The sequence below is a fragment of the Sorghum bicolor genome, chromosome 5 (assembly GCF_000003195.3).
Source record: "Sorghum bicolor cultivar BTx623 chromosome 5, Sorghum_bicolor_NCBIv3, whole genome shotgun sequence".
Taxonomy (NCBI): Eukaryota; Viridiplantae; Streptophyta; class Magnoliopsida; order Poales; family Poaceae; genus Sorghum; species Sorghum bicolor.
In genome coordinates this window covers 630990-640056 of record NC_012874.2, presented here as the reverse complement: position 1 = coordinate 640056, position 9067 = coordinate 630990, and the positions used below count along the sequence as shown (strand labels likewise).

At 49.5% G+C, this 9067-nt stretch overlaps 2 protein-coding genes across 2 annotated transcripts; one reads left to right on the top strand and one right to left on the bottom strand.

The window, feature by feature from the left end:
* Positions 287-4384, bottom strand: LOC8079982 (cation/H(+) antiporter 15). The gene is made up of 3 exons (XM_002448832.2): positions 4232-4384; positions 3776-3861; positions 287-2717 (listed from the first exon to the last, which is right to left on the bottom strand). Exons 1-3 carry the CDS (start codon positions 4382-4384, stop codon positions 1004-1006), a joined length of 1953 nt encoding a protein of 650 aa, XP_002448877.2. The 3' UTR covers positions 287-1003.
* Positions 5819-8116, top strand: LOC8067591. The gene is made up of 3 exons (XM_021461359.1): positions 5819-6230; positions 6383-7401; positions 7491-8116. The coding sequence occupies exons 1-3, from the start codon at positions 5819-5821 to the stop codon at positions 7968-7970; spliced, it is 1911 nt and encodes a 636-aa protein (XP_021317034.1). The 3' UTR covers positions 7971-8116.

The following is a 9067-nucleotide window of genomic DNA, read 5'->3' as shown; positions in this document are numbered from 1 at the left end:
TCTAGCTATCCCTTTCAATAGACACACATGTAAAATTTAACTAACCAAGCCGTGGATTGTTTTTTATCTATCTTTAATAAAATGACGCGCAACTCTCCTATATGTTCCAGGAGAAAAAAAAAACCTCTAGATCTTTGTTGCATATGACGAGACGTGCATTTTCCTAAGACCCGCCGAACTATTTATAAAGTATGTTCCCCAAAATGCATGCCTCTATTAATTAGGGGAAATGTCTCCTAAAATTCTCACTGTAGTAATGTTCAAAACAAGCATAAGAACAATCCAATATCGAACACATGATACTAATTCACAATACTTTATCTTCCACATACATATGTACAATACAATCTACATTCATTTGTAGCAACCGTACAAAGTTGCAGACTCATGGTACAGTTCCATCAGTAGACTGGAATGTTGGCGTTGCGTTGGTCTCTTCTCCAGTCCCATGGCTTCTCAGGGTTCTCTGATGCAAAAAAAAAAAAAAAAAAAAAAAAAATCCCTTGACGTGCAGCTCTTTCCTTTCTCTCCCACTGCAAAATATCATAGTGCTAGTGAAAAACTTCTAGGAGCAGCAAATTTGGATGGTTTAACTATAGTTTAGATCAATACATGTGCCCTTAAAATTAAATGACAAATGACAGCTCAAGGATGTTCACATCGAAAAGAATACTCTAGGCTTGTCAGAGATACTAGATTCCAAGGCGCCACAAAGTTTTGCTTTTCAACAATATATAATTAAAAAATTTACTAACGATTTCTCACTAAAATAATTTGTACGCTGAGAGTGAGAAACAGAACAAAGCAGTATGCTACTTGTTGGCGCCAAGGATGAGTGGCGCTTGAGTTGTTGTTTGCTTTTGTTTTCAAATTTACAGAGTCAATTTAGGATCCCTCCTAGCTAATGAACTGATTACAATTACAAGTCACAAGAGAAAGATTCACAGAATTTCAGCAGCGAAAGGAGAGAAGGGAAAAAAAAAACGACGATCGATGGATCCTTCTAATCATTGACGTTGCTTCCGACGGCGGCGATTTTCTTGGGCGGCTGCTGCTGGATGACGAGGATGGAGACCTTGGACGCGAACTCCGCGGATGCGAGCATGTCCCCCAGCACCCCCAGCTCCGGGAACTCGCTCCACTCCGACAGCCCGCAGGTGAGCGCCGTCGACCCTTCCGGGTCGCTTTCTCCCTCCCCGCCACGGCGCCCCACGACGAGCAGGTCGAACTTGTCGCTCATGGCGCGCACCACCGACGCCGTGCCTTCCGCGTCCTCCACCGTCTTCTCCACGTACACCACGCGCTCGTTGTCCCTGTGCCTGGCCCAGAACTCCTGCAGCAGCTCCTCGTCCATGGCCTCGTCGCGCCCGCCCATCCCGACCCAGTTCCTGAGCTTGAACCGCACCACCGTCAGCGACATGGTCCCGGCCTCCGGCATCCGCGCCGCGTACGCCAGCGCCTCGCGGTCGTCGGCGCCGCCCAGGAAGTAGAGCGCGGCGCGCTGGAGCAGGCTGTTGGCGGCGGTGGCGCACGCCGACCCGGACGCGAGGCCGTGGTCCACGAGGATGGCCACGGAGCAGGGCGCGTACTGCAGCACGCTCCGGTTGATGGAGCGGATGGCGTTGCTCGCCGTGCTGCGCGCGCCGTCGGAGGACTTGTGGAACGGCAGCAGGATGAGGTTGGCCTTCCGGCTGTGCGCCAGCGAGCACACGTCGTGGTGCATCGAGCTGAAGGGCGCCTGCGCCACGTAGGGGACCACCGTCACCGCCCCCGGCGCCGCCTGCTGCTCGAAGTACCGGAACGCGTTCACGATCCGGTCCGACGGCGTCGGGTTGTTGGACGACCTCGTGCTCTTCCGGTGGGGCTTCAGCACGGAGGCGGCGCGGCCGACGAGCTCCGTGAGGTGGAGCACGACGAGCGACATGGGCGAGTCGCGGGACGAACCCGTCGCCTCCAGCAGGTCGATCAGCGGCGCCGCGTGGTCCTCGCTGTAGAGGCAGGTGAGCACGCGGAGGTCGGCGCTCAGCCGCGCGTGCTCCAGCGACCGACGCTTCGCCCGCGCGAACTGCCCCGACGGGTCGTACAGCAGCTTGATCAGCGGCGTGCACACGGCGGTGATGAGCACCATGGACATGGTGAGCATCGAGTAGTGCTCCGCGGTGGCCTTCATGGTGTCGCCCCAGTTGTTGATGGCGGCCACCTCCACGATGCCACGGATGTTGAGCATGAGCGCCAGCACGACGGCGTCGCGGAACGGCATGGTGAAGAAGAGCCCCGCGGCGACGCAGCCGACGAGCTTGCCCGACACGCAGAGCGCCACGAACAGCTCCAGCGCGCACCACTTCTCCGACGCCTCCGCCTTGGTGACCTCGGCGAGGTCGGTGCGGTAGCCGGACAGCGCCATGTAGACGGGGAGGAAGAGCGCGATGAAGAAGGAGTCGAGGCGCTCCGTCATGGTGGCGCCGATGGGCATGCCGCCGGGGAGCGCCAGCCCCAGCATCATGGGCCCGATCATGTACTTGAACCCGATGGCGTCCGTCACCAGCGGCGACAGCAGCGCGGCGATGACCACCACCACGAAGGAGCCCTCGGAGAGGAGCGCCCCCGTCGGGGTGCGCTTGTACGCGATGTACCGGCCGGCGGGGCGCGCGACGAAGCCGACGAAGAGCACGAACGCGACGAAGGAAGCCAGGATCTTGGCCGTGAACGCCGGCGACCTGGCGTCGCCGATGAGGATGACCGCGGCGGAGCAGGCATGGATGATGCAGTTGAAGGCAGAGGAGGGTCATTGTAGTTTTTTTTGAAGAAAACTCACGTCCCTACAGCACATTTATTGACTTGAATAAACTAAAAGTACAAGAGTGTACAAAAGAGCTAGTTCAAGGCAAACATTGGATTGGACTGAATTTTAATCCTGATGAAGATATGGATGATGCTAAGTCTGGGCGTTCAGGTTACCCGATAATTTGGGTAATGAAAACTGTTAACACAATAGCAGTTTATATATAATTTCAGCAGCAATTTGTATTGATCCATTTTTGAAATTTTAGGCCGGCTCCTATATGACCCATTGACCCTATTTTTATGGGTTGGATCAGTCAGCACCTCCTTATTCGACAGCACGTCCCAAATTAACCTGAAACAGATTTTCGCAGCAAAGAAACTTAAATCCTGTTGCTCATTCTATGGTAAAAGCATATCAATATATCAGATCATAAAAATACGTAGTATACGACAGGGATATATGCATGTATGGTTTCGGTTAAGAGTTTCTTTTGTGGGTCTAATCCGAAAGGGATTTATGCCATATATTCTGTACCCAGATCATTTAAGATAGAATAGAACTGCATGTAGTGCAGGGCCTTCGTGATTAAACTTTAAAGAAACCAAGGACAGTGAATCGGTGAATGGACTGAAACTGACTCCGCGTTAGTTTGAAAAAAAAAGACCAACTTGCTCTACTCGAGGCTTTTGGAGCCAGTTTGGTTGACACCGACGAGGCGACTCAGGCCTGAAGGCTGAAGCAGCTGTCATCATCTTCCTCCACTCAAGGAGACCTGACCAGATCATCATCATCTTCCTCAAGTCCGATTGCTTCTTGCTTTGGACAGCTTGGGAGCGAGTGAGAGGCAGCAAATAATGGAGGCAGCGATAGCGATACAGGCTCTGCAAGAATCCATCAGGCGTTCGGGCACCCGTGCCCTGGGACGACGACTGCTGGGTGCTGGCACCCTGGACCTGGAGCCAGGACACACGGGAGGAGCTAGCACTCAACCTGTCGCTGCTCGCGGAGGCGTTCCTGCAGCTGCTCGCGTCGGGGCTCGGCACGCTCGCCCTCGTCTGGGCCACCGTCGTCCTCCTCGGCGGTTACTCCACCGCGCTCGTCAGAATGGATTTCTGGTTCACCACGGCCATCGTCTTCGTTGAAACAGCCAGGTATGTAACTAACGTCCTTCCTTCCTTCCTTATTCTGAATCTTTTTTTGATTTTGATCTTTCGAAACAAAAAAAAAAATCTTCTTTTCTTTGTCGAGACATTCGGCAGATTCGGGACCGCGTTTGGAATGGAGGACTTTCACGGGAGAAACGACGGCAGCTGAAATCGATTCATAGATTGAACTGTTTTTTTTTTTTTGGATTATTGCGAAATAGAAAAGAACGAAATCAAAAGGCAGGAGAAATCAAGAAACGCCTCAAATTGGAAATGGAAACTTCCGCGAGCCTGGACAAACAGAATCGTGCGAGCACGAGCAAAGCACGTACTGGGCGACGACGGCGTGGAAATATCCAGGGTCAACGATGGTAATGGCTGGGCGCCTGACAACCGTGGGTAGATCGTAGATGGATAAGAACGACGACTGCAGGACGCAGACACATATGTGCATCCAGCTCGAGCCCGTCAGCCCAATATGAGGCCTGTTTCTTTGGCCCAGCCCAAACACAGCCCGGCCCGATGGCCAACGGACTCGGGTTGGCACGCCGGAGGGAGCAAGCTGTGCCTAGGCCTTAGGTGACTCAGTGTTTGGCGTGCTAAGAATCCCAATTTCCTATCCTAATACTATTTCTAAGACTAACTTCCTCAGCCCACCTCCTCTTTCCCCATAGTGCTACTCCTCTCTCTCCCAAGCTCAGCATCATGGTGGAGCCCCCCTCCTCCCTCAAGCCTTGGCGAGCGCGACGACAGCGGCTACTCTCCTATGCTCCTACCTTGACAAGCGTTGCCGCACCACGTCCTCCTCGCTCGAGCGCCTAGGAGCAAACGCGGCAATGGCTCCCGTCTTGCCTCGATGATGGTTGCGGCGGCAGCTTGCCTAAGTGAATCAGTAGCGAGCCGACGACTCTACCCCGCACGTGGAGGTTGTGCTAGCCCTGGGGCCTCGGAGGCACTACAATGGAGCTGCATGCCGCCTCCTTCCCCACCCTGCTATGCTGGTCCCCTCCGATGCCTCCCTAGTGGGCTCGGGATGGCCCGACCTGCTAAAAAGGCCGTGCTCATGGGACCGACCCGGCATGAAAAGTGGCCCGACAGGCCATGCCTAGGTCGTCAGCCAAGCACGAAGCTCCCCTTGCACGATCTGGTCGAGGCATGCCTAGCCTGGGCTAGGCCAGGCCAACCCGTTGTCCATCTATGATGCAGAAAACCAAGAGCCCTACATATATCATATAATTTCTTTAACCCAAACCATGACACCAGAAATTCTCAAATATATCTTTGTTTAACCCGAACCACCATACTCCTAGCAGAGGGGAGAGAGGCTCGAGCCCTTGGTTTGGCGGAGAAGGTCACTTCGATCTGAGAAAGATTTCTTGGTGGACTTTGAGGATGTGTAAACATTAGGTTAGGGTACTATTTTCTACTCTTCTCTCATGTATGACAGATGGTTGTAAAAACCATAACTTGTTTTATTGTTGCATGATTTAGCTCGTATGACCAGGGTGGCGCTCTGCCGATGCATTGATTATTTACTCTCTTTCAAATTATAAGTCTTTTTAACTTACTTTTTTTTAGAGGCAAAACATCTTAACTTTATTTTAGATTTATTTCAAATTATGTTTCATATTCAAAGTTGGCGGTTACTCTATGTATTTTAAAATAAAATGGCAGACGTAGGTACTTTTTGACGGGAAACAGAATAGATATCAATTATGAGTAGTATTATTATATATGGCTAAGATAGCAATAATGGTTATTATATAGGATCGTCGGCTACAACTCAGCACCCGAGGCCAAATTCTTCATGGGTGTTCCGGCTGCTTTCTACCATCTGAAACACGTTTTGCGGGTCACAAGTGCAACAAATATTGTAGGCCTACTCGCCATGGGGCCAGCATTGGTTGCTCTAGCTCCCATTCTCTTAGCAATAGCATGCATGTCGCTATCACTTATTCGTCTTCATGGCATCGCTAATCATCCTACAAGGCATGATGAGTACGGAGGCCCCAACAACGACGGCGGCAATCTGAAGCCAGCACTCATCTTGTTCTACAGCCTGGTGCTCGCCCAAGGTGTGCTGTTCCTCCTGTGGTTCCCGGTTGCCATGAATCGCCTGGACATTGCTAAACCTTTGGGCTCCAAGTACTTGGCAAACGAGCTTCTTCGAAGAAAGAAAAACTTGGAAAACCACAGTTGTTCATCAAGAAATAACTATAAAGATCAGGTGAACGAGGAGGAGGAGATGGAATTGGTTGACAGATATGTTACCAGCATAGCGGAGACGTGCATCGAGAAAGGCGTGTCTGGCACCATCAACACTACTCTAGTCTCGTTTGCAGCGGAATTGTTACTGCAATCTCAACACCCCGATGACCACATCTCTGCAGTTTCAGTCCTACACTCGCTGGTGATTAAGAACAAAGAACGCTCAGATGCAGCGGTTGACCAGATCTGTGCCTCCGAGAAGCTGGTCTGCAGGCTTGTTCGGATGCTACGCTCCTCACCTCAGAGAATCTGCTTGTTTCTAGTATTCCTCAACCTCAACGAATAGAAACTATTGTCAAACAAACCAAGAACGACCTTGGTGCAGATATCAAGGCACACATCGCAGAGATTGTCGCGAAGCTTGCCTGCAAGCTGCGCCTAGCAGACATACCTGGCGCAGCGCACTGCATATCATCCCTAATTGATTATTCACATCCCATTTCCATGAAGGTGAGAAATCAGGCAGGCCGCAGCGACGACGATCGAGGAGGTGTAAATTATCAGCTGAGAACCACTGACGACATCGAGAGCGAGATGAGCCGGGACCGGGAAGAAGAAACCAGAAAGCCCCTTTTTCTTCATGGACTTGTGATTCTTCGCGAGCTTGCTGCGGACCTGGAGAACTGCAGAGAGATGTACAACACCATGGATCTTGTGCCTAAGATTATAGCGCCAATTAGTAGTGGACTACTTATGGCCATCAAGAATGATGAGACAACGGTTGAGATTGTCAGGGAATCCTTACGTGTGATGTCCAAGCTTACCAGAGGGACAGGTGAGAGCAGTAGGAAATTATGCCATGAATTAACAACAAAATATGGCAGCAGAACAGCTGAAAACATACTTTGGATCTTGAGCAACAGTAGCGACCAAGACATGAGAATGCTAGCTGTTGAAATCCTCTCGAGGCTAAATTTGGATCAACCAATAATGCTCAGGTTTACTGACGACCTGCAATGCCTACTCTTTGATCCTCAGGACATCCCACTAAGGATTAAGGCAGGGAAGGCACTGATTGCCTGTGGACACGAATTTCCAGACATTCAGCAGCTGGTCACAATCATAAGTGCTGATGAATACAGTAAGGAGTACAGGGTGGTGACTGCAGAAATTTTGGCACAAATGTGTGCCAGGTCCCGAGCAGATCATGATAGGATCAATCGCCTCATCTCAGACTTCTCAGTAGCCAATACACTGTCTACGGTACGCACGTGCCTATAAATTTCTTGAATAAAGATACGACAATGTGCTATTATATGTGCAGAAATTCATGTTCACCTTTACTGTTGCAGGTGCTTAAAGCGATAGTGACTGAAACTACAAACATTACCGAGCTCGACAAGAGTAACCGCAACTTTCTCGCGTCGTTCTTAGGCCTCGCAGTGCAGATACGTGAGAAGCTTGCGACCGCAGAGGCTTTTGCCGTTGCGATCACAGGACTTCAAATGGGGAACAATATTATTTTTGCAGAGACGCTGAAGAGGATCATCGAGATGACGAACCACAGTTTGAGCGACAATGAAGCTCGCCTGGCGATCATGAAGTCCGAGACTAAGCTTGTTGCGTGGATGACGGAAATCGACACCATCAGCCCTGGTTATTACATAGACTACTTACGGCGGGAGAACATTGTTCAGAAACTGGACGCCGCCGTGAAGGACATGGCTCACCTCGAAAGGTACATGGTTATGACCGGCGGTGCTGACGAGAAAGAAGGTTATGTGATGCTTCAGACGCTTGTGGAAACAACCAAGAACAAGTTGGTTCCATAGCAGCAGCAGAGTTAGCATGCAAACCAAACCTATGGGTGTGCCAGCGCGGAAGTTCAGGTCTTGTCATGTACTCATGTCGTTGTTCTGCTCTGTGTTTATCTTCAGATCAATGTATTGAATAACTTTATCAAGAAACCTTGTGGTTTTCTTTTTCTTATGGAATTTGGCAGAATCTGTAATAATTGTGGTTAAGGCCTTGTTTAGTTCCGAAATTATTTCGGATTTCGGTAGTGTAGCACTTTCGTTTTTATTTGACAAATATTATCTAATCATGGATTAACTAGGCTCAAAAGATTCATCTCGTGATTTACAGTCAAACTGTGTGATTAGTTTTTGTTTTCGTCTATATTTAATGCTTCATGCATGTGCCGCAAGATTCGATGTAACAGGGAATCTTGAAAACTTTTTGGATTTCGGAGTGAACTAAACAAGGCCTAATTTGATGTATGTTCTTAGAGAGAGTACTCAAGCCAGAACTATTTGTACTATCTAAACATGAAGAAATCTAGTGCTTTGTTCGTTTGGCTGATAAGCCGTATCAGAGCTGATTTATTTTGAGAGAAAACACTGCCGAATCCCAAACTAACAAGGCGCTGTTCCCTATGCTACAGACTATACAGTACACGGTCACCTTCAGAGCAGCCGCAGTGCACAGAATTCAGATGAAGCAGCGGTGCTTCAGAAATCAGAATTCTCAGATGAAGCATGGGCCTATATTCATTAAAATACAACAGCTCAACTTAACTGCCATCTAACAAATAACCATGCTCCAAACATGATAAAATTAAAATTAAAACAAAAAACAAAAAACCAAGGATCGTTCCAAAATCGAACGCATTGTTGGGGTTTTTGTTTGAGCAGTGCACAGTGCAGCCCAACAACAGAGCAAAGCATGCATGTCCAGGAGACTACGTTTTTGTGGCTTTTTTTTGAGCAATCAGAGGGGGAACTTCCCCACCTATTTTTTTCCTCTTTATTGAATATATGGTTAAAAAGAAGTTCAGGAACACGAGGAGTGCTAAAGGGAAACCTTGCAAAAGCTCAAAGAAAAAACCACTAAGTTTTTGTGCTTCTTGATCCACCACGTATGGAACCAC

Excerpts from the sequence above, each read along its gene's own strand:
- LOC8079982 (XM_002448832.2), bottom strand. The coding sequence starts at position 4,384 with ATGCACATATGTGTCTGCGTCCTGCAGTCGTCGTTCTTATCCATCTAC. Across the intron at positions 3,862-4,231 it reads GCTCGTGCTCGCACGATTCT|AGGAGGACGACGGTGGCCCA; the intron begins GTTTGTCCAGGC and ends GAGTAACCGCCG. Across the intron at positions 2,718-3,775 it reads GCCTCCGCGAGCAGCGACAG|GTCGCCGGCGTTCACGGCCA; the intron begins GTTGAGTGCTAG and ends CGGCGACGCCAG.
- LOC8067591 (XM_021461359.1), top strand. The coding sequence starts at position 5,819 with ATGGGGCCAGCATTGGTTGCTCTAGCTCCCATTCTCTTAGCAATAGCA. Across the intron at positions 6,231-6,382 it reads GGAGACGTGCATCGAGAAAG|ATCTGTGCCTCCGAGAAGCT; the intron begins GCGTGTCTGGCA and ends GCGGTTGACCAG. Across the intron at positions 7,402-7,490 it reads TAGCCAATACACTGTCTACG|GTGCTTAAAGCGATAGTGAC; the intron begins GTACGCACGTGC and ends TTACTGTTGCAG.